General features: G+C 34.1%; 4 protein-coding genes across 4 annotated transcripts; 2 read left to right on the top strand and 2 right to left on the bottom strand.

Moving 5' to 3' along the window:
• The first annotated feature begins 2,626 nt into the window (after positions 1-2,626).
• On the top strand, positions 2,627-3,910 carry LOC145804479 (uncharacterized). The gene has a single exon (XM_082898486.1). The coding sequence runs from the start codon at positions 2,627-2,629 to the stop codon at positions 3,908-3,910; it is 1,284 nt and encodes a 427-aa protein (XP_082754612.1).
• A 676-nt stretch (positions 3,911-4,586) lies between these two features.
• LOC145789816 (glutathione S-transferase T3-like) lies at positions 4,587-5,671 on the bottom strand. The gene is made up of 2 exons (XM_082867288.1): positions 5,227-5,671; positions 4,587-5,141 (listed from the first exon to the last, which is right to left on the bottom strand). Exons 1-2 carry the CDS (start codon positions 5,647-5,649, stop codon positions 4,602-4,604), a joined length of 963 nt encoding a protein of 320 aa, XP_082723414.1. The 5' UTR covers positions 5,650-5,671; the 3' UTR covers positions 4,587-4,601.
• Positions 5,672-12,834: 7,163 nt separating this feature from the next.
• On the top strand, positions 12,835-17,248 carry LOC114258604 (uncharacterized). Its single transcript, XM_028198577.2, has 4 exons — positions 12,835-13,536; positions 14,569-14,829; positions 14,945-15,817; positions 16,400-17,248. The coding sequence occupies exons 1-4, from the start codon at positions 13,107-13,109 to the stop codon at positions 16,888-16,890; spliced, it is 2,055 nt and encodes a 684-aa protein (XP_028054378.2). The 5' UTR covers positions 12,835-13,106; the 3' UTR covers positions 16,891-17,248.
• Positions 17,249-18,810: 1,562 nt separating this feature from the next.
• On the bottom strand, positions 18,811-19,814 carry LOC114258626 (uncharacterized). Its single transcript, XM_028198615.2, has 2 exons — positions 19,691-19,814; positions 18,811-19,560 (listed from the first exon to the last, which is right to left on the bottom strand). Exons 1-2 carry the CDS (start codon positions 19,745-19,747, stop codon positions 18,952-18,954), a joined length of 666 nt encoding a protein of 221 aa, XP_028054416.2. The 5' UTR covers positions 19,748-19,814; the 3' UTR covers positions 18,811-18,951.
• Between the last annotated feature and the right edge of the window lie 5,182 nt (positions 19,815-24,996).

Raw genomic sequence — 24,996 nt, forward strand, 5'->3', positions numbered from 1 at the left:
ATTACAACGTGCGACGCAGTATGAGAAGATAGAAAATTTAGAAGTATAGAAATATAGAGCCGAATATTTTAAGTTTTTTTAGAAACAGAATACCGAACAAATTCAATTTCTTCGAAAACTTGTTTCCGAACATACCTAATTTGGCTGGAGATATAATGCCATGTACATATTTTTTTTTTCGAAATTGGAGTGTGAAAATTTTTAAAAATTAAATGTTCAAAAAAACATAGATGAACATATACAATTTATTTGGATATTAAATACTAAACAATGACTATTATATTGGCAACACTGTCGAATATATGAATTTTGTTTAGAAACAAGTTTTTGAATAAATATAATTTGTTCGGCACTAAATTTCCGAATCAATTCCGCAAACCAAACAATAAAAAATGAAAAACATCAAATGGAAACATTCTTTATTTATAGAAAACTGTTTGAAAACATCTTTTTTATTGTCTATTGTTAATTTAATATGAAATAGAATGCAAAAATGATAAATTCAAGCAAATAGTTAGGTACAAAGATGAAAAGTAAAGAAAGTAAGAAAAGAAGTGAGAGAAAAGAAATATTGAGACGGATGATGAATGGAGTGTCTAAAATACTTCGATTTATACTTTTTTCAATGTTAGGTACTTTTTGATCATTTACAATAGGGACTTAATGGTAATAAAAAAAAAATCATTAAATTAGAGTGCTTAACCTAATTTTTGGGGTGCAAATAAAATCACGAGTAATTTTATTTACACAACAAAACCATCTCATTACACCCTTCAAATTGTATTTTTTTTAATTACAATTTTATCCATCCATCAAAATCACCAAAAAGGACACAAACCCTAATTTCTCTAACACCAAATGTTCTGTCACCTCTGCTCGCCGGCGTCGGAGGTGGCAGTACCGTCAACCACCATACATACCCAATTCCTTTGCTTTTAGTTAGAGCATCTCCAACCATGCTCTCTAAAATGCCTCTTCAAAGTTCACAAAAAAGTACATTCTTTATTTTGCCTGAAAAATCTAGAAATCCCCTAGATGTTGATTTGTGATTATGTATCAATTTTAAGCAGAATATAACAATCCCAATCAAACAATCAAACAATCAAGACAAAGAGACACAGCGATTTAACGTGGAAAAAAAACCACAATTGGACACCTCCAACTGTGATCAAAAAACCACGGGCAACAGCCACAAGACAATCCACTAAGAAGAATTAAAGGAATTACACAGGTATACTCTCAATTACCTAGCGAATCCACAACGCCTAATTGAACCAACCTTTATGTGCCTCTTCCAACCCCATCTTCACCACGGAATTGTCTTTCTGATGAGCCACTCCGGATTCCACCAAAGCTTCAGGCTCGAATTCTTCAGAATCCACAACTGAAGAATAACTCTCTCTTTTGTGTATAACAAACAAACCTTTGATGTACTCTCTTTAGATCATGAGTTGAATACTCAATAAAAACATCAAAGAAAACTCCCAAAGTATCCCCAGATATAAACCCTAGAACCCAAAAAGAAGATCTGGAGAAGTTATATTTAAAATCTGACCCAACACGCGAATTTATAGAATCTGTCCCGCGATCTCCGCTCGAGCTCAACACAGCCCGCTCGAGCGGACTGACCAAAAACTGCGTGCGAACAAACTGAGATGCGCTCGAGCGTAGGAGCATCCGCTCGAGCGTAAAATCACACATTCCAGTATTTTTACAGGCGACTGCAGAGATGCTGAGAGCTTCCAATCCCCGCTCGAGCGTCACTTTCCCCGCTCGAGCGGGACGGCCAAAAATGGAAAAACTGAAAAAAAATAACATGCTCGGACAGGCAACTTTGAATGCATCTTTGCATTTTGCTTCGGGGGCGCTGCCCCTCGACCCCGCCGTGGCGCTGCCCCGGACCCGCCAAGGGGCGCTGCCCCCTGGACCCCCGCGAGCTGACCGGGCAGCTCGATCCCCGTCATAATCAGCGAAGTGGCAATCTTGAAAATATTTGTCATCACAAACTTCTCTGAAATGCTTGATTCGGGTTGGATTCGCATCTAAACACTCAAAGTCTCACTGAAATAAAAATGCGAATAAAATTACAACTCAAAGGAGTTTTGTCAAACGGGATTGCTAAGAATAAAAACCTAACATTGCCTAACTAGTTTAGCTAGTGCACACTCCAACCATACTCTTTATTTTAGCCCAATCAAACTAACTTAACTAATTTTTAAAAGAAAACTATAATAAACATTAATAAATAAATAAATAATCTTTTTATAACATGCTGCATATATTGATGTGGCATTTGCAAATATTTATTTATTTAATATATATAATTAAATTATTTATAAAAAAAATATTTTCAAACAATCATATTATCTCAACAGTCATATTTTCAAATGGTAATATTCTCTCAACGGTCATATTTTCAAACGGTAATATTCTCTCAACGGTCATATTTTCAAACGGTAATATTCTCTCAACGGTCATATTTTCAAACGGTAATATTCTCTAACGGTAATATTCTGTAACGGACAGATTCCTAACGGTCATATATTTTTGTTTATAAAAAAGATTTGCTCTTTCATTTTTACCAATTTGAACTATATTTCTCAACTTCATTCATTTTTTAATTATCATGGCTCGCAATACCATGAAAATGATTCTTAACGACTTTGACGGTGATAATGAATTGCAGTTAATAACGATAGCTGCAATGGAAGAAGAGCGACTCAATAGAGAAAGATGTTCGAGAAGACGTAGTGGTTCCATTGAAGGCCATGCAGTTATTTATCGCGATCGAGTTCAAGGCCATGAGAGACTTTATCGAGACTACTTCTCAGAAACAGCTATATATCCTGCCCATTTATTCAGGAGGAGATTCCGGATGAATCGATCTCTCTTTCTTCATATTCTATCTACAGTGGAAGCATACGATCCATATTTTGTCCAGAAAACAGATGCTGTTGGAATCATTGGTTTGTCTTCCCTTCAAAAAATGACAGCTGCTATGAGGATGCTCGCTTATGGAGTAGCAGCAGATTCAGTGGATGATTATGTGAGAATTGGTGAAAGCACCGCCATAGAGAGTCTAAAACACTTTGTTAAGGCAGTGGTTGCAATGTTTTCTGAGACGTACTTGAGGAGCCCTAACAACGATGATATTTCAAGATTATTAGCGATGGGAAGCAATCGCGGGTTTCCTGGTATGTTAGGGAGCATTGATTGTATGCATTGGAAGTGGAAAAATTGTCCTACTGCACAGAAAGGTATGTATTCTGGTCACATCCATGAACCAACTATTATTTTAGAGGCCGTGGCTTCTCAAGATTTATGGATATGGCATGCCTTTTTTGGGATGCCCGGATCTCATAACGACATCAATGTATTAGATCGTTCTTCTGTATTTTCACTCCTTACTCAAGGTCGTGCTCCTCCAGTCAATTACTCAATCAATGGAAATGATTATACAATGGGATACTATCTTGCCGATGGTATATATCCGCAATGGGCAACATTTGTCAAAACAATCTCATCTCCACAAGGGAATAAGCAAATATATTTTGCAAAAGCTCAAGAATCGGCAAGAAAGGATGTTGAGCGAGCATTGGGTGTGCTCCAAGCACGTTTCGCGATTGTGCGAGGACCTGCACGTTTTTGGAAAACGGAAATAATGGAAGATATTATGATGGCATGCATAATAATGCATAACATGATTGTTGAAGATGAGAGGGATGCCAATGGATTAGACTTTAATTATGATACAATTAGTGAAAGTCTTCCACCAATGTCTCATGAGCGTACACCAGAACTTTTTGAATTCATTCAAAATCATCATCGCATCAGAGATAGAGGAACTCACTCCAAACTCAAACAGGACTTGGTTGAACACTTGTGGACACTACATGGAGACTCTTTGTGAGAAATACTAGTTGGTTCTTATTGATTTATGTACTAGCTTATATGCTTTAATGAGTGTGTTTTCAAAAATATTTGTACTACTTTATGTGCTTTCAATAATATATCACTAGTGATTTGTTTTTAATCTATGATCTTTAGTGATACTTAGAATAAATTTTTTCTATCAATAAATCCCTCATATGGAGAATATGGAGAATTCTTAATCTTTCTTTACATCTCCCATTAATTTTGAAACCAGCAAAATTCAAAGCACTGAGTGGTTTAAAGAGCAAAAATATAAATACCACTAAATGTAAACCAGCAGAATTCAAACCAGGACTTGAATGGACAAGAATTCACACCAGCAGAATTCATTCCAGGATTTAGTGAGTGGTTTAAAGAGCAAAATATAAATAGCATTAAATGTAAATAGCACTAAATCCAAGTCAAAGCACTAAAATCCAACAAGAATTCAAACTAGCAAAATTCAAAGCACTGTCTCCATTTCATATTTCAAAGCACTGTCTCCATTTCAAAGCACTGTCTCCATTTCATATTTCAACCAGCAAAATTTGAAACAAACCCAACTCTAAATCCAAGTCAAAGCACTAAAATTCTGAATATCAAAAACATATGTGCCGGCAAACGCAAAAATAAAATCCAGTCAAACTTAAATTAAATAAAAACATAGCTTCAAAGCTAAATAAAAACAATTAATTCCCTTTTTTAAGGATTTGCATATGACGTTGGCGAATATATTGTGCTTGCAATGGAGGCATAATGCTCGTATCCATTGACATGATTCTCTCTTCCTCTCTCCTTTCCTCCAATGCAAGCCTTCGTTCCTCTCTCTTTTCCTCATTTTCAATCCTCCGTTCCTCTTGAAGATAAGATTTCTCAAATATCTCTATTTTCTTCTCATTTGTTATGTCATTCTTTACCTTTATCTCTTCTAAGAGCTTCACAAAAGGCGACTCTGTAACATTATTTCCAAGATCTTTAGCTTTGTTTTTCTTTGCGGCCTTCCTTCCTATTGGTCTTTCCACAACATCATAGTTATCATTGTTCTCTAAGTTTACTGAATCTGGTGTACAAGGGGTTGACGTTGCCGGAGATGCATTTTTTGTGCTTTTTTGCTTCTTTGTTGTTGTATCTTCCATCCACTTTGGTTGGGATCTCAATTCATTCCAACAATGCTCAAAGGGAAAGTTCGAGTGATACAAGTCTTTGTACAATTTTTTTGCATCCTGAATCTGAAAAATAGATTAAAGAATAATCACTATCACGCAATGAATAATATATATTCATTATAGGTACAAAATTAAATTGTAGTAATACCTTGTCTTTTTCAGTCGAACCACTTCGATTTAACCGTTCAACTTGAGCAAAACATCCACAAAATTTATTTGTGGCAAGTTGAATCATCGACCACCGATTCATTAGAGAAGTTTGAGTTCTTTCAGAATCGAAGGTTTTGTACTTGTTGTAGTTCTCCCACACTCTTAACCAATATGCCTTTGACTTTTGCTCATTTCCTCTAATTGGATCTAAGCTAATATTAAGCCATGAAGATATGAGCATCATGTCTTCCTCTTCGGTGAAATTCCCTTTGCGTTGTGATATCTTTGTAGTTTGAGTAATAATTTCAGGAGAGAATGATAAAGATTGACTCTCTTGTTGAGGAGATTCAGTGGTAAAATCATGGTCAACGTCAAACTCGTTCATTAGGTTGCTAAAATACGCATTTCCTTGATATTCCATCTAAATCACAATTGTTCATACCACACAAAAAGAAAAGAAAAGAAAAAGTATCAATTCATGGCCTAATTCCAAAAATAATGAATTAGGGAATGATGGACATAATTGGAACAAAGTAATTTAAAATTGGAACAAATCTAATTCATAATGGACATAAACATCTTTGAAAGTAATTTAAAATTGGAACAAATTTGATTCATAATGGACATAATTGAACATCTTTGAAAGTAATTTAAAATTGGACATAATTGGACATTAATGGACAAATCTGATTCACAATGGAACAAAGTAATTTATAATTGGACATCTTTGAAAGTAATTTAAAAGTTTCCTGATTCACGGATGGAACAAATCTGATTCATAATGCATAGAAAGTAATTTGATCGCATCTAAAATTTCCCTAATGCATGGGAACTAATCTGATTCACAATTATAAAACATAGACAAACTATAATTTCTTCAAACATGCTATCCTATGAAGCACACCAATGTATTTGCATCTATACTGATATATATATATATATAAACATCTATACTGATACACTTTGAAATCTCTGGAATCTGTTTTGAACAGTTTTAACATTTTTGACATAATACACTTTAAGTAATACTTCCACATAATATATGAGATCCCATACATAAGAATGAAGTGATTTTGTATTTGAAATACTGATTGATGATTATTGGAGTTTTAAGGTCTGTATTAATAGGTATATATTTCTACTTGCAAGTTGTGCTGAAATTTTTTAATGACAGATTCTGAGTTTGTGAACTCTGTTCAAGAATAGAACAAGGTGGTTTCAATCGGGATTTTGGAGAAAGCTAAGAGCATCGGTGCCAGTCATGGAGTATGACCATGTTTCAATTGTGATTTGACACAGATATTTGCTTTGTTTGATTTTATTGTTCATGTGAAAGGTAAATAAAGTGAAATCCTAAGTTGGTTTGTTTTTAGGTTCTGTTTGGATAATGAATTTGAGGATGAATTTGTGGAGAGGAAAAAAAAAAACAAAAAAAAAAAAACAAGGAACCGCAGAGAGAAATATAAGAGCATCTTTGTCCAAAATTTTGTATCTAAGTTGGCAAACATAACAAACATAATTGGCTCCTGGTGCTTTAATCTAACATGGAATTGACAGAGACTTTAACCATGTCAAATTTGGCATGGGTGAGAGAGATATCAATTTTGATTCGTTTTTTAATTTTAATGGTCCATGTTAATTTTGGCGTATCGGGTAGATTTTTTTTTACTGATGTCAATTTGTCACCTAAAGTCTTCAAATGACTTACCAAATTTTGAATATGAGCTTCCTTTTTTTTCTTTTTCTTTTTTTTCACCTTTTACATATCACTCCTCAAATCCAAATCCAAATCCAAATAATCTTATTTTTTTGGGTAATTGGATACCATGTGGAAAGAAAGAACAAATAATGTCATGTGATAATGGATGGGTTAGATATGCTTGTAGCTTTGTTTAGATAATCCTTTGTGTATCTTAGTTTCACAATTATGATTCACAGTTCTAATCTGATTCACAGTTCTAAAATGAAAATGTGATGCACTAACAAATGTGATGCACTAACAAATTGTGATGCATTAACAAATTAAAATGTTCTAATTGTTCATTAATTTATAATTCCAAATTTTACAATCTACTAAAACTAATTTCTTACCTTCATATGCAGAAAAGTGTTTAATTTTTTCAAGAAATAATTTCATTCACAATTCAACTCATGCATCACATGGGTTCACAATTCAACTCATGCATCCCAAATTCTAGTCTGTCTTTTCTTCGAACACCTTGAGTGCATTTCGAAAATCTACCTCATCCACCTAACCAAACGAAGATCAAGGAAGCATAAAACAAAAAATTTGCCAAGGAAAGACAATAGAAGTGAAAAACAAAAAAACACATAAAAAAGTCCTACAAAAGAATAAAATCAAGTTTCCATGAAAAAAGATAAATTTTAATATGATAATATTTTGAGAACCTAATTTATGATTGGTCTTTTCTACCTCTGTAACTTTAACCAAACAAAGATTGAGGAAGCATAAAACAAAAAAAATTAAACAAAACAAAAAAAAAAAAACTAAATTTCCATGAACAAGGGCACCAATTTCAGTACACAAACCCAATTTTTGCAAATGGATTGCCCTAAATCATGTATTCCTTTGCAGATAGATGATGGGGAAGAATAGGGAAGTGGAGAAAGAGAAAGAGAGCCATACCCGTGATCATCAATGGGCTGGAACAGAGATGGAACAAGCAGCGATGGAGGCCAACACAATGGCGGGAAGAGTGCTTTGCCTAGCAATGGATGCTGGCTACCTGTGGAGAGCCAAAATGAGAATTGGCAAAATGCCTCCTCAGATGCAGAGCGCGTTGGAGCTTCGAAATGGGACTTCAATAGGCAAAATGCCTAATTCTCCCCTTTTGGCTCTTGCGTTGGAGATGCTCTTACCATGTGCAGCCATCAATGAGAAGAGAAGTCTTCATTATCCCTCTGCAATTTCTTTCCTCTCACCGCCCTCCACATCGACATACAGTACAGCCCTTTCCTGTCATGTATGCGACTCCCCACCACCCCTTCTCACCACAGTCTCTCCTTGCGCACCACCTACTTTTATTCATTGTCATCTTCTTTTTCTTCTTCGTTTGAAAATCTTAGATCCAGTCGCAAATAAGAAGAACGAGAAGACTGGGGAAGGGATTCCAGAGGGGGAGGGAAGTTAGGGAAAGGGGTTCACAGAGGGTCGAAAAAGGGTATCGGCGGTGGAGGTTGCCGGTTGGAGAATCGGGGTGGAGAAGGCTGGGGCTTGGCATTTAGAGCGACCGTGGTAGTAAAGGTGCTCGTCGGTAAGGAAGGATGGGCTCGCCGGTGAAGGAAGAGGGGCTCGCCAGTGAGGAAGGATAGGCTCGCCGGTCAGGGAAAAGGGATCTCCGGAGGTGATAGTTAGCGGTGGGTAGGTTTTGGATTTGAGAAGATAAGAATAAAAATTTGGCATTGTTGAGGGTGTAATGAGATAAAATTAAAATTTTAAATTTTGGAAATGATGTAAAAAGAAAAAGGGTGTAAGGAGATCTTTTTGTGGTGTAAGTAGAATTAAAATCACATTAATTTAGATGTAATATTTTATCATATTTATTAAAATAACCTAAGAAAAATAAGTGAGAGCACTAATTAGTGCCACCACTAATGATGTGATAGTAGATCTCATCCACTGCCGCAGTATTGTTGTGTTTTTTTTTTTTTTTTAAAATGAATGTCACATCATTAGTGATTGCTTTAGAGCACCACTTTTAGTGGTCTCTATCATTGCCCATAACCTAAACATGATATTTTATCCTATTGTCTAAAATAATATATTTTGTATTTATTAACTAATTGGATCCCAAACAACCCCAAATGTTAACTAGGGTTGGCAATGGGCCGGGGCGGGATCGGGGATCACACTCTCCGTTCTCGATCCCCGTTGACAAAATTTTCCCCGGTCCCGGCCCCGATCCCCGACGGGAAACCTATCACCGTCCCCATTCCCACCTCCTAACGGGGATTGGGTTTCCCCGACCCCGAAAACTCCCCGGAACAAAAAAAAAAAAAAAGGCTCCAGTTGCAGATCTAATCTAACAACACAATCATAACCAACTCAAAAACCCTAAACAGAATCATAATCAAAATCACCTCTTTATACCACAATCACAATCACAATCACAATATAACAACACAATCAGAATCAGAAGTTGAAGTTGTAAAACACATAAATATATAGATATATACACACATGGACACACACACACACACACACACACACACAGAAAAACTAGATCTAGATTTAAAATGGTTCATGGAGGACTTCACCATGCTCGATCGATCTCGTTTTCCCTGGAGTAATATACAGCGGTGAGGATCTAGAGAGGGACGGGAGTAGGGGTAGCACGGTGGTCGTGGCGTCGAAGGAGGTGGTGGCGTCGGAGGAGGCAACGGCGTCGGAGGATGCAATGAGTTGACTTCGGATGCGGAAGAGGGTATAGATGGAAGAGAGTAGAGGAGAACGAGAGAGAGAGACGGTGGGTGTGGTGCGATGAGCGAGTGAAGAGATAAGAGAGAGGAGACAGTCTCAGATTTAGAGACGAGAGAATGAGAGAGAGAAAGAGAGAGCTGAGATATATTAGAATGATAGATATAATATTAATATAACCTAAACACATAGATAGATATAATATTAATATAACTAGATATAATATTAATATAACCTAAACACATATATATACATACGGGGAAATTTCGGGCGGGGGCGGGGGCGGGGGCGGGGCCAGGGCTGGGCTTGGGAAATCTATCTCTGTCCCGGGCCCGAAATTGATCGGGGATTTAATTTTAAATACCATCCCCGTCTCCACGGGGGTATTTTTCGGGATATAACCATTCTAATCGAGATAGGAGGGTCGGGCTCCCGTCGGGCCGGGTTCAAATTGCCATCCTTAATGTTAACCAAACTTCTCCATTCAAGAAATTTTTCTTGACAAAATTTACTGACTGCATAGACTTCTCCAAAGAATTCTACTTGACGGGTATCTCTGCAACTGGAAAAGACTATAGTACACATATAGGTGGACATCAGCCTGTTGGCCCGCCAAACCTAATTTAGTCCTATTTTTTTAGAGTTTGAGAATATGATTTTAATCTATAAGGCTTATCTCTGGCCCGGCTCGACTCGGCGCAGTGCATGTTTAATAAACTAATTAATTTATATAATATATTAAAAATATATACACCCTTTTAATTGTATAATTTTTTAATTTTTTTTATTTCATGTTAATAATTTATTTGTTAATAATGTAGGAAACTAGTATTATTGAAAATAATGGTTAATTGTGATTATAACTTTTCAGAAGATGATAATGAAACAAGTGAAGAAGTTTGAAATTTAAATCATGAATTATATATATATATATAGTTTGATGTACTACTAACAGTTTGGTTTTAAAAATTTTGAGCTTATAAAATTATAGGTGTGTTTGGTTTAAAAAACTATATAGTGTTTTAATTAATATGGTATTGAATATTTAACTGGTAGTTACCCAATATGCCTTTATTTATTTATGAAAAAAAGGGTAAATTATATTGAATAATCTCCCTCATATTTGAAAAATTACATTCCCTTCTTTGAGGTTTATAATCTCATTACAAATTGTCCCTTGGATTGTTGATATCATGCCCTAAAATTTTCTAAATGACCATCTTGCCTTTTCTCCTATCATTTCTTCTTCTTATTATCATAACTATATTTTACAACTTTCCATCATTAAATTCTATCCAAACATATTCTTATTGAGTAATGATATATAAAAATAAATTTTATATAGATTTTTCAAACACAATGATATAACTTAATGGTGATCTTTTCCTTTAAAACAAAACATGTATAAACATGATTTATATTTACAACAATATCACTATCATAACATTTTTATTATATTTTTGTATACATTTTTATAAATGAATATAATTTTTCATTTTTATTTCCACCATTATATTTAGATTAGATCAATTTAATTCAAATATATTTAAAAAGTATGAAATTTGTACAGAAATTTTTTAAAAAATTCATTGAATACAAAAAAAAAAGATAATGTATTGAATTTTTGTATTTTTTTATTTTAAAAAAAATTACAAATTATTATACTTCTTAAGTATATCTAGATTCTGTGTATCTAAAAAATAAAAAAAAAATTGCTTAAAAATAAAAAAAAATTCAATAAAAATAAAAAATAAAACATGAAAAATAAGAAAAAAATTCAATTTTTCGTGTGAGTTAAACCAAAGAAGATTATTACTTCCCTTGAAATGACATGAACACAATATTTGTATTATTTTATTATTTTATATGTATAATGACTAAGGGAAAAATATGACATTTTAATCTGACAAGGTGGTAAGTGTAATTTTTCAAACGTGAGGGGGAGATTTGTATAAAATAGAAATCTCATGAGGTGTCTGTGTAATTTACCATATGAAAAAATAATAAATACTATAATGTTTAGTTTCTTTTAATAGCTTATGTATATGGCCCAATGAACGGATTTTAAAATTATAATTTATATTAAGACTGGGCTTAAGATGATTGTATAGGTCCGATATTCGGAATGAGCGAACTTAGGCAGACATAAAATCTCTTATTAGATAGTATCGGTCTGGCTTGACCCGGTGAACGAGCACCTCCATGTACACATTCTCAAAGGCTACACACCCTTAAATATGCACATTATAATTAAAGAAAAAATGACATAATTTCATACTTTTTGAATCTTAATTAAACAAAATCATAATCAAATATTACATTAGGTATAACTAAACATATCAATATAACTAAGGCTGGTGTAAGGGTTAATGGATTGGAGTTAATCCGAATCCGATCCAAATCCAATCCAAAAATTCGATTTCGTTTACAAAAAATCTGATCTGGCAATTCGATAATCCAAATCTGTTTATTAAACGGATTTGAATATGCAAAAATTCGATCTAATCCGATAATTTGATATGATTATTCTCAATTTGAATGAAGAAAACACAAAATTAAAAAAAATCAAATTATATAAAATTATAGCTCAATAAATAAATAAATGGATCGAATCGGATCGAATATCCAAAATTATCATATTCAAATTCGAGTGATCTATAATCAAATATGAGATAAACAGATTTGGATCGAATTCAGATTTGTCTTATTCAAATTTTGAAAAATCCAAATCTGATCCATTTATAGGCTAGGGTGGTGCATACGGTAATGTCATGTTTGTTTGGGTAGATATATGTTTGGGATTGGACTAATAGTCTAATAAAATTATTAATTCAATGTTTAGTTAAAAAATTGAGGTACAGACTAACAATTAATCCTGATATGACATTCCACATATGATAGACTATTCAATCCTACATAGGAGTGAGATATAAATTGGGAAGTCAAAGTTTGAACTAACTTATCAAATGATCATAATTTGTGATCAATATATTAAATATCTCATATCCTATTCACTCCAATCCCCTTCAATAAATATCAAATTAGATTATATTTTATTAATCTCTCCTTATAATTTTAATTCAATCCAAATATAAAATAAAATACACAATTTAAAAAAATCATAATCTTAAAACTGTTAATTATAAAAATATTAATCCAACCGAATCCAATCCGCTACAAACATAACCTCAGCCGTGCATTGTTGAATTCTCCCTGCACTTTGTCTCTTTGTCAGCAGCTCTTCTCTTCATTTTGTCCGGGGCATGAGATAGTCTGGCTCTACTTTGCGCACGGGTTAATCGCCGAGATTCGAACCCATCAGTCTCTGTTCTGCAAGTAAAAAACAAACACAAGAAGTAAGAAGTAGCAGAAGAACAAGAAAACCCAGTGACGATAGCGAGAGAAAATCCCATCTTCGTCCATTTTGAGACAAAACAGAAATGGGTATATCATCATTGATCTTCTCTCTCCTCACACTTTTCTTACTCACTCACCCTCCACTTGTTTGTGGTAATGCCGAGCTCAGAGCACTCATTGACATCAAGGCAAGTCTCGACCCAGAAAACACCTTCCTCTCTACATGGACTGTTTCGGGCGACCCTTGTGACGGCTCATTCGAGGGCGTGGCGTGTAACGATAAGGGTCAAGTGGCCAACATTTCGTTGCAGAGCAAAGGCCTTACCGGCAAGGTCTCGCCGGCGATTTCTGGGCTCAAGCACTTGACGGGTCTGTACCTGCATTACAACTCTTTGTATGGTGAAATACCCAGAGAGATTTCGAATTTGACTGAGCTGAGTGATCTTTACCTCAATGTCAACAATCTATCTGGGAACATACCTCCTGAACTTGGAAACATGGATAGTTTACAAGGTTATGGTGCTAGATTGCTCTATCTCTATGTATGTGTTTATTATGTTCCTATTTTCCACTGAATTAAATAAGTGTTTTCTCTCTTTTTAAACAAATGGCTTGTCTCCAGGTTTTCTCAGAGTGTTTCTGTTTTTTTAATATTTTTCATCTTCTTTTCTTTTGGTGTAGTCGTTCTTGTCGTACAGTTCTACCTCTCGTTTTTTTTCTCTGCTGAACTCATGTGGGTTTTCTTTCTTTGTGCCTAATGTGATGGAGAAACTACTTTCTGTTTGAGTTTTCTGGGTATGTTGTTTCTATAGAGTTTATCTTATTTGGGTTCTCAATCCTCACTTAGAGATGAGCTGTGTTTGTTTGGTTGCTGGTGTGAGCTATGTGTTGTGTGTTTGGGGGCTGATGAGAATGGCTGCTGCAATTCTATTGCTTCCATACTGCACACTTGACTTTGCTAGTTTGGTCTCTTGATGGAGCATAGCTAATAGAGATAGTGCATTCCAGTATAGATTTCAAAATTAGAACTGTTTGCTCTTGTTTTGGGATCTCCCTGATTGGTGCACTCCTAGTTTGAAGGGTATACTCCTAGGATTTTAAGAGCTTTTTAGCTCAGTTCTGATTTGCACAAGTGGGTATGTTCCCTTCATTGTTTTTTCAATGTTGTTTTCTCTTTTACTGACATTATATTTTTCCTTACCAAAAAACATAGTTGTGTTCACTGTGGTCTACCTTGAGGGTCACATTTTATAATTATATGACTGCAGATATGCAAAAGATTCAGCTTTGTTCACAAACTCATTTGCTCCTGCATCTTTGTTTGGAAAGTTTCATACTCTTTTGAGGGTTTTGCACTGTTCGAACTTAGCTCATATTTTTCTGTTAATCTTTAAACTGTTTCTTTAATTTCTGTGCTTCTGCAAGCCACTGATGAAGGTTTTGTTTAAGAAGCATTAATAGTGCTAAGCAGTTTGGCTTCCTGGTTTTTGTTTTTGTTTTTCTGATTCTAAACTTTGTTTGTGCTTTTGCCTATTTGCTTTGTAGTTTTGCAGCTTTGTTATAACCAGCTCACTGGAAGCATACCCACACAGCTGGGGTCTCTGAAGAATCTTAGCGTCCTTGCTCTGCAATATAATCAATTGACTGGTGCAATCCCTGCAAGATTAGGGGATTTGGGAATGTTGATGAGGCTAGACTTGAGTTTTAATCGCCTCTTTGGTTCGATTCCCACAAGACTAGCTGATGCTCCTTTGCTTGAAGTTCTAGATGTCCGAAACAATACTCTTTCTGGAAATGTACCTCCTGGTATAAGTGTTTATTTACTTATGCATGACATAGTTTTCAATTTCATGTGTAAAAATTTAGAAGTCAGAAAAACATTGAACCCTGTTTGATTTTGTTTTCACTGTGGATGATGCAGCTTTGAAGAGATTAGTTGAAGGATTTCAATATGAAAACAACACAAGATTATGTGGAGTTGGATTTTCCGCCTTGAGAGCTTGCAGTGCTTTGGATCATTCAAATCCAAATAGGCCTGAACCTTACCAAAGTGGCACAACCAGTATCTCAACGAGAGACATCCCAGATACAGCAAACTTGAAGTCGAATTGCAGCAAATCTAGATGCTCAAACTCTTGTAAAACCCCACAAGCTTCTGTTATTATTGGAGTAATTGTGGTTACTATTTCATTGTCTGCAATAGGGGTTCTGACCTTCTCACAATATCGTCGCCGGAAACAGAAGCTCAGGAGTGCAATTGATATATCTGATAACCATGTAAGTACTGATCAGGTTGTGGAGGTTTGCAGGAAGAATGGCTCTCCCCTTGTCAGCCTTGAGTACTCCAAAGGGTGGGACCCCTTTGCTGATGATCCCAATTTCGGGGGTTTCTCCCAAGAGGCCTTGCAAAGCTATAGGTTTAATTTGGAAGAAGTTGAGTCAGCTACTCAGTACTTTGCTGGAAAAAATTTGTTGGGTAGGAGCAACTTCTCAGCAATCTATAGAGGGATTTTAAGAGATGGGTCCTTTGTTGCTATTAAGAGCATCACTAAAACTAGCTGCAAGTCAGAGGAAGATGAGTTCTTGAAGGGACTGAATATTCTGGCCTCTTTGAGTCATGAAAATTTAGTTAGGTTGAGAGGGTTTTGCTGTTCGAAAGGCCGAGGTGAGTGTTTTCTCATTTATGATTTTATTCCCAATGGAAATTTGCTGTACTATCTTGACCTGAAGGAGGGGGATAATCGGGTCCTTGAGTGGTCTACCAGAGTTTCTATCATCAATGGCATTGCCAAAGGTCAGTTCTATTCTGATGTTGCTTATTGATTGTTTCAAGCTGATCACTTTTATTGCATGGCTTTTCAAAGCACATTCACCACTCACTGTGGATTCAGTTTACATAGTAGCAATCATCAAGAAAAGGGGCACTAAAACAATAATTTATTGGCATTTCCTTCATCAAAAATATTTTGGACATGCTGCACTTCATTCTTAATAGAAGACCTGGAATGATATCATTTCCAATTCATTTGTAAAAAGCCATTTCGATGCTTAGTTTTGAATTAAATTACTCAGTTAATTCAATTCCTGGAGCTCAGCGACATTATTGTGCTTTATCTTATAAAAATCCAGAAGTTGTTGGCACTTTGTTCTTAAATGAGTAGTTCTTTCTTCCTCAATTTACTACACACTTTAAACAATTGAGGTCTGTACATTTGTTTTCTTCATGTTTCTCTTTCTTTGCATATTAGATCAACTTTCAAGAAAATGTATTGATTGCTGTTACATGATCTTACTGTGTAGACCTCATAAAAGTTATTTATTTATTTTAAAAATCTAAAAAAATATAAAACTAAGCTTTGCCCATCTTTGTTAGCAGGTATAGAGTATTTACATGGGTGCACTGTGAACAAACCTGCTCTAGTTCATCAAAACATATCAGCAGGGAAGGTGCTCATTGACCAGCGATTCAAACCTTTGCTCTCTGATTCTGGCCTGCACAAACTTCTGACCAATGACATCGTCTTCTCCGCACTCAAGGCCTGTGCTGCCATGGGATATCTAGCTCCTGAATACACCACTACAGGCCGGTTCACCGAGAAAAGTGACATTTATGCTTTTGGGGTGCTTGTCTTTCAGATCTTGTCAGGAAAGAGGAAACTTACCAGCTCGATACGAGTTGCTTCTGAGTCATGTAGATTCCCCGATTTCATTGATAAAAACCTACATGGAAGGTTCTCAGAATATGAAGCTGCAAAGCTCGCAAAGGTTGCTTTGACGTGCACGCATGAATCGCCTGAGAAGAGGCCATCTATGGAAGCAATAATTCAAGAACTCGGTAACTACACTAACTGTTCCCGATTTCCATGACTTGATTCTTCAGAGAATGCTTGAGTATTTTCGAAAAGGGTAGTGATAGGCTGGAGATTCAGATTTTCTACTAACTACTTACAGGTGATGCCACTCCTACGGATATTGTTGTATTTTTTGTGTCCTTTCGCTAGTGAATGTCACTGTGGCCTAGTCTCTTGTAGCTTAGAATGGAATTTTATGGGTGATTTCACTTGTAACCGCTTGTATCAATTAAATATTTGCTTTTTGAATGGTGGCTTTACCTCCAACAAACGAAAACCATTGACTTCAAAATTATTGCCTCTGTAACTTATCAACATGTGTATGTATTTATTGCCTCTATAAAAATATAGATGATCTACGTGAATCTTTGCAATGATGTGTTTGTTCCATGTTGAGAGAGTTTATCAATGATGCCTAAGAACTATTTTACTTGTGCCATTGACATTAGGTGTGAAATTGTTCATGTTGCTATTGATGAATGTTCAAGTTTCACTAGAAATTTCTTCGACCAAAATTGCAGTAGAATATGTAGCCAAGCCTGACTTTACAGAGTTGTACAAACATGAACATGTTCATTCTTTGTGTTAAAGCCAGAGTGTTGCTAATTACAAACATACAAAATGTGCTATTCACTCATTATGCTTGTCATATTTTAAAACAAGGCATATTCCTAGAGTAACCTCATAAAAATTATGGAAATTAGTAATGATGGATCATGGGATCAACCTTTGATAAGTTAAACACCGATAACAGAGTACAATGCCATGACATAACATTGTTTCTTGATTTTGTGAAACAAGTCTGCCCAACTTGTTGGGACTTGACCAACTAATCTAGTCACATATTTCAACAATGAGACATCTTGAGTTGGGACAAATTTTTTTTTGATCGGCTTAAGTTGTTGGGACAATTGGGTGACACAACATAGTGGGAAACAGAATGAAAATATCTTTTTAATGTTACAAATTCTCATAGATTGTTATGATGGACTACATAAAATTCTGAGATTTTTTTAGAAAGGTATTCTCTTGTTTGGATTCTTTAAGCCCCAATTTGCTGCCATGCTCTGTGCTAGTCAGATTGTATTTATCTTACTCATACAACAGATTATCATTACATGTCAACAATAATAGACACCTTGAATTTGTTCCTCAAAGAATTAGACGAATGATATTAATGAATATATCTTCTCACAAATGTGACATATTAACATTGATTGCTAAAATTAGCTCCAAAGAATACAATTATGACTATTCTCTTTTATGTCGTGCCTTAGATCCTACTGTTATTTCTTATTATTCCTTGTGATCACATGTTAACAATAGCAGAGACATATTGAGTTGGTCTCTCACATAAAATTCAGCAAATAAATAGTCAGAATTATAAGTTGATTTTGTCTCTTCATGCTAATGTGACCTATGAGCGTAGAGCATTATAATTAGGCTTCAGAACGCTACATTTACATTAGTGTTTTTTTTTAATTTTTTAATTTTAAAATTGATTAATTGATTTTTTTATACTGTGATTATAGCAATTGATGGCTTCTAAAGCACCTTTTGATATTTCAACTTATTTTCTGACTGGTGAATGATAGTTTTGCGTCTTTAGCTTTTTCTTTTCTTTTAATTACTTTTATGCTGTTTTTAAAACAAGAAGTTCAGTTAGCATTTTACATTAAATTGATATTCAGTTTGTTAATTCCAGGGTATTGCTTGATCTGTAGCATTGCTGCTTTGAATACAATTGGTTATGAATCTATATCCTGATACTAAATTGAGTCTGAACTTTATTTGCATTTGATGAGCTAGCAGCCCCGCATAATGGCATCTTACCTATTCTCTCAAGTGCAAAATAGCAATGCAAAAAATTTTGTTTATAGTTTTACCCTCTATATGGTTTTGGTCGGTTTCAATTCAATCCCTATAGTTTTAATTTGAACAATTTAAATCTTTAATTTTAAGAATTGTGTCAACAGAACTGTCGAAAAAACCAGAAGGTTGCTGCATTTATTTATATATGATAGCTATTTACATTTTGAGATAAAAAATTCCCTTGAGGAACTAATCCTCAATAACTCTAACCTTCAATAACTTTCATTTGTGGAGATCTGACCCTGAACACATGCTCTTCACCGGTGCATTTATCTACTTTCACAACCCAGTGACTTCTCTTTCTGAAGCCGCCTCCACCACCACCACCAACCTTGGCTTTTGCTGCTATTCTAGTCAATAGCAACCCTTCTCCGATAGGCAACAACTGCGTTTTTGACCCACCCCACGACCACGAGTCGTTGCAAAATGCATTGTACCCCAAAACAACGGTTCCATTATGTCTTTTACCTTCTTCAACTGCCTTAAAAATTCTCTCATGGTTCTTGAGATTGCAATCGATCACCACAAAATCAGCTTCCCTGTAGTCATTCATGAGCAGAGACTGAGCTTCCCCAATGACAAACTCAACGCGCCTCGCGTCAAGACCTAGTGCCTTTGCGGACAAACATAGCTCTTCTGTCCCGGTCAGGATGCAGACAACCCGTCCACCGGTTTGGTGGGCTGCGGCCACCAATGCCAGTGTGGTGGAGCTGCAGGTAGCATTGGCTGATGCAACAACCATGAGTTGTGCATTGCTGCCGGCAGCGAGTGCCGATACAAACTCAGCTACATCTGGCTCTTTCGCTCTTGTTCCCTGCATTTAGAAGAAACGAAAACTTAAGTACAATTAATTGAAAATTAAAAGAATAATAATAAAATGAGATTTGGAGGGGAAATTAGTGATCTTTGTTGGGTTTTGAAAAGGAGTTGTTTGAATTACTCACCATTTTCATGGTTTTGAGGTAGGCTCTAGTGGCATTTTCAGCTGACCAACAAGCCATCTTTCTCTCTGTATATCTAGAGTTCTTTTTCCTCTTTGTTTCTTGGTTCAACTTGTGGGAATTGTAGAGAGATCCTTCAACCTTATATACAGGGTATATGACCTGGCCTTGTGTACCAAATTGTATTAATTATTGTGAAGTAATGCTAGAGTGCGTAAAAGTGTTATCAAAATTTTTATCAAATATCTCATATAAGAGTGGGACTCATATCATATGACATATTTGATAAAAATTTTAATAAATTTTTTGAGACGTTTAATATTTTTCATTATGAGTACTGTGGGGAGGGAGGGACTGAGATCTGCTCATCCAACTTGCAATATCTTTAAAATGTTGCTCCAACTAAAATGTAGAAGTGAATATTAAAAAGCATTAACTAGCATTTGTTTCGATGCTTGCATGTGGGGCTCCCTTGATCACATTCAAGGAGGAGGATTGTTCACTCTCTGATCTTTCCCTCATACTAGTTCTATTTTCATTTTTTTTTTTCTTCTTAACAAAAATCTGCCTTTTGTTTCATTAGTTTTGAGTCGCTGCAGATTTCTCTATCCAAAATTCATTCTAGTTTAATTTGCAAAAATTTTTACCCCAACAGAGACATAATTTTTCCAATCAGTCGACTTTGGGAATTGCTTTTACCAATATTATCAAAAAAATTGTTTGATTGAATTCTTAGATTGTATTTTTTGATTTTAAAAAAAAATTAAAAACTAGTTTAAAAAAATTACTTCAAAAAATATTTTTAAAATTTTAAAAATTATTGTCTAGAAAAAGCTAAAAAAAAAGATGAATCATATGAAAACAATGAGTATTGTTTTTTATTTTTTATTTTTACCAAACTAGTTCTTCAAAACAAATTTTAAAAGAAAAATTATAAAAATTGAACTAAACCGAGAGCCTACAAAATTTCAATTTGAATTTTTAGCACACTCCTTAATTTGTTAGGACATAGAAAGAGAAGAAATATGTGGCAAAACATGGTGGAAATTGTGAGGTTGCTTGCTAAATGTACCTTGTTTAAGAGCATCTTTAAGGTTTATTTATTTATGTGTGCTTTTATATTAAGTTTGAGTAAAATTTGAGTAAACGTTTGATCTGATATCAAGTGTTGTAACAAAATTTCATCAAATCATCAGTTGACTAGGAGGACGACTAGAAGGATGTCTGGCCGGTTAACCGGCCAGTGTAAATTACTCAGTGTAAATTGCAAAGAAGTGGATGTTCGAGGGGGACAATTTGTCGGTAGTCCAGTGCACCTGCACTAATAGCTATCAACAATAATTTGGTGAAAGACTCTAGACGTCCTCAATTTGATGAAAAATTTGAGATATCTTTAATTTGATATCAAACTGATGAAACGGTTGGAGCACCATTTCCATTAATTTTTCATTAAATTTAAATTTGATAAAAGATCTGGTAAAGCATCGGAGACACTCTAATATGCAATATTTGTGGTATTAATTATTACTAATGTAATAGGAAATCATTTTTAATCGTTAACTAAAAAAATAATAAATTATAAGCAAACAGTACATAAACTGCAATCAAACATGTTTTTTATCATAAGCAAAATAATCATAATAGATGATAATCAATATCACATTGAATCATAATTAACTCATAACTAACATCTACAGCTAAATATTACATAAATGAGACACGTGTATATATATATATATATATATACATGTTACACACTCTAAAATAGGCCGGATATTATAAAATTTCCGCATAAAATTTAGCATAGAATTTAACTTTGGTGAGCTTCCGGGAGACCGACTCTGCAATTATTACAAATTAATTATTTAATGGTGTACACAAATTAATTGAAAATATTCATGTGTTATGAGCTGTAATGTTGAGTATCAAAGGGACAGTTGAAACTTCTGTGAAGAAATATGTAGCGATTAATTAAGGTTTTGTAAGGGTTTCTTAGAGACAAATCACTAAACATCCATGTTAGCCCTGACAGAATCCAGCAAAAACTTGTTAATTTTTATTGTTAAGTATTCGTCATTATATTTATTATCAAAATAAATAAAAGCAAAACTATGTGCTCATACTGGTTGGTCCTCTTTTTGTACGGATTTTCATTGTTTTGATCTGCATTCTTGGTTTGGAGTTTTTAGAGGTAAATCAATAACCAAATCAAGTTCATATAGTTCCATAAATTTAGGAATCAAACCTAACTTGAAACCTCCGAAACCAAATAAAATCACAAAGAAAACGATTCAGTTCTGATTCGGCTTCACGGTACTAGGCTAGAAAATTTAGGCCTAGTTTGGGAAGACTAAATAAGTGTACTTTTTGACTTTTTTTGTATTATGTGTAGAAAAAGTAGAGAGGAGATGTTGATTGATGTGACCCAAAAAAGATAAAAAGATGAAATAAGTGCACTTTTTTCTTTGTAGCCAAACTATATCAATACCATCAAGTTTAATAAAAAGTAATTCTATATTCCAAAAATTTCATAAATATCCTTTAAATTTTTTGAATATTCTCCAAACCAAAATTGTCAGAAAACGCTTATATTAGCAAATCATAGTTTAAAATACACATTCCTAAATATGGTATATTTTCGTTCCAAAATTATAAATTTAACAATTCAAAGTGATCTTAAATTTTTGAAAAAATTACTCATAAATCCCATATTAGGAAATGTTGCTCTATCTAGTCCTAAGTGTTTTTTTTGTAAACCATTTAGTCCTTTTTATATTTGGTATGGTATCTTTGTTTGTTATAATTTATATTTGGTATGGTATCTTTGTTTGTTATATTGTATAAATATCAATATATTGTATCCCATATTGGTGTATGATGATGTTTGATGAGGTTGAAGATGTAGTTGATGTTTGATGATGTTCACAATGTTGGTGATGTTGATGATGTATGATGATGTAGTTGATGTTTGATGATATTTTATGATGTTGGTGATGTTGGTGAGGTTGATGATGTTTGATGAGGTTGAAGATGTAATTGATGTTTGATGATGTTCACAATGTTGGTGATGTTGGTGATGTTGTAGTTGATGTATGATGTATCTTTGTTTGTTATATTGTATAAACATCAATATATTGGATCCCATATTGGTGTATGATGATGTTTGATGAGGTTGAAGATGTAGTTGATGTTTGATGATGTTCACAATGTTGGTGATGTTGATGATGTAGTTGATATTTTATGATGTTTTATGATGTTGGTGATGTTTATGATGTTTGATGAGGTTGAAGATGTATTTGATGTTTGATGATGTTCACAATGTTGGTGATGTTGTAATTGATGTTTGATGATGTTAATGATGTTTTATGATGTTGGTGTTGTTGATGATGTTTGATGATGTAGTTGATGTTTGATCAATGTTGATGATGTTTTATGATGTTGATGATGTTTGATGATGTTGTTGGTGTAGTTAATGTTGGTGATGTTCGAAAAGGAAGAAAATCTAAAAAAGGCCTATAGTGAACTTTTAACATTCAAATAGGATTTATTAGTCTACTAAATAAAGAATAATGCTTGGGACCCCCTTTTGGGGGTCACCCCCCCCTTTGCCACGTGGCGGGTGGTGATTGGAGGAGCAGGAAAAAAAAGAAAAAGAAAAAGAAAATGTAACCAATGAGAGAGAGAGGGGGTCAAAGGGGGTGGGAGGAAAAGGGGGATGAATCATTGTTGCTAAATAAAAGGCAGGACCAAATGATTTAGCATATTAAAATTTGAGATTTATTGATGTTTTGTCCTAAATTTTTTTAAATATATTTGTTTTTATTTAAAAATCTAATAAACTAAAATCTGAGGTGAGTAAGTTTTGACATGATAAAATGTTAAAAATAGGTCACAATGCTCAAAAAAATATGTTACTATATAATTAATTTGGGCAAATAACTTACATTTTATTGGGAATCTATTTGGTAAAAAAAATTACCCCACACTTTACTAGAAGTACCTTGTATCTTATAGCATAAACTATACCGGTGGCGTACCTCTATCTTACCACACATACCGCATTTCCATTTTAATTTAGAAGGATTATAGCTCCGGTCCGGGCAAATAATTTTTTCATATTATATAGTAGTCACTATGAAAATAGAATTTTTAATAGATCAATACATATATAATTCATTTTCTTATCTTATTTTTACATTTTTAGACACAAAATAATGGGGCAGCTTGTCTCTAGTTCACTTGGACTAGACGGTGTTGTTGAGCCCGTGAGGCTCACTACAAGTCATGTTTCGATAATCTGAACTGTTTAATATGTAGAGCTCGTCAAGTACTTTATCTCAATAAAAATAACGTTGATCGGATATCAATAACTACTTGATCGGACTAGATTTTTATCAACAATTTATTTTGAACATTGTATTTACTATCGACGGAAATATGATTCGATCAAGTAACTATCGATATTCGATCAATATGATTTTTTATTTGGATATAGCATTTAACGAGTTTTACATATTCAATGGTTTGGATAATCGAAACGGGACCCGTGGTAGGCCCTCATGGGTCCAACAGCACATTTCAGTTTGATCACGGATTGGAGGGAAGCCTAACCCAAATAATAGGACCTACATCTATAAATAAATGGAGGTGTTCGGTGTAACTGTTAAAAATATAAGAAGTATAAAAATATATCAAAATAGTGTAAAAAAGAATGCTCTTATATTTTTGTACAGAGAGAAGGTATTTCGTAAATGGGTTATGTTAACAAGTGCTCTAGGAAAATTTGATGATAAGGAATAATTGATAATACTTCATCTCATTTAATGAATCTTGAAGTTTGTTAAATTTTAAATAATAAGCTAAAAATAGAAAGTTATTAAATACATTTAATTTATTTAATGGGTTAAAAATGTTTCAAGATTTATTAAATGAAATGGAATATTATTAATTACCCCTTATCAAGTGTTCATGGGCACTTGTTAGTATGACCCCTTATTAAAATTAACAAAAACATGGAATGGTTTGGATCAGAATTTTCTATTCTTTTGAACCTTAATCCGTAAATTGAATGTAATCAACAATTAGTTCATATTGGTTTATGGTTTGGCTATTTTTCTTTTGAACCTTATATTTTGTTTTTGAAATTATCTCAGGGCTTAAATAAGTTTGAATTAAATATTTTAGGAATTTAATATATTCAATTGCTAATTTAGGAACTAACTATACTTTGATTTATATATTTTAAAACTTAGTAGATTCAATCGATAGTTTAGGAACTAAATAGATAATTTGACGATAATTTAAAGGTA

The sequence above is a fragment of the Camellia sinensis genome, chromosome 1 (assembly GCF_055761805.1).
Source record: "Camellia sinensis isolate YWXY chromosome 1, ASM5576180v1, whole genome shotgun sequence".
Classification (NCBI taxonomy): domain Eukaryota; kingdom Viridiplantae; phylum Streptophyta; class Magnoliopsida; order Ericales; family Theaceae; genus Camellia; species Camellia sinensis.

What these genes read in the sequence shown, in the direction of transcription:
- LOC145804479 (XM_082898486.1), top strand. Translation starts at nt 2,627, where the DNA reads ATGGCTCGCAATACCATGAAAATGATTCTTAACGACTTTGACGGTGAT.
- LOC145789816 (XM_082867288.1), bottom strand. Translation starts at nt 5,649, where the DNA reads ATGGAATATCAAGGAAATGCGTATTTTAGCAACCTAATGAACGAGTTT. An exon ending in GTTCGACTGAAAAAGACAAG is followed by an intron (nt 5,142 to 5,226) that starts GTATTACTACAA and finishes TCTATTTTTCAG; the next exon opens with ATTCAGGATGCAAAAAAATT.
- LOC114258604 (XM_028198577.2), top strand. Translation starts at nt 13,107, where the DNA reads ATGGGTATATCATCATTGATCTTCTCTCTCCTCACACTTTTCTTACTC. An exon ending in TTCTGGAAATGTACCTCCTG is followed by an intron (nt 14,830 to 14,944) that starts GTATAAGTGTTT and finishes TGGATGATGCAG; the next exon opens with CTTTGAAGAGATTAGTTGAA. An exon ending in CATCAATGGCATTGCCAAAG is followed by an intron (nt 15,818 to 16,399) that starts GTCAGTTCTATT and finishes CTTTGTTAGCAG; the next exon opens with GTATAGAGTATTTACATGGG.
- LOC114258626 (XM_028198615.2), bottom strand. Translation starts at nt 19,747, where the DNA reads ATGGCTTGTTGGTCAGCTGAAAATGCCACTAGAGCCTACCTCAAAACC. An exon ending in ACCTCAAAACCATGAAAATG is followed by an intron (nt 19,561 to 19,690) that starts GTGAGTAATTCA and finishes TTCTAAATGCAG; the next exon opens with GGAACAAGAGCGAAAGAGCC.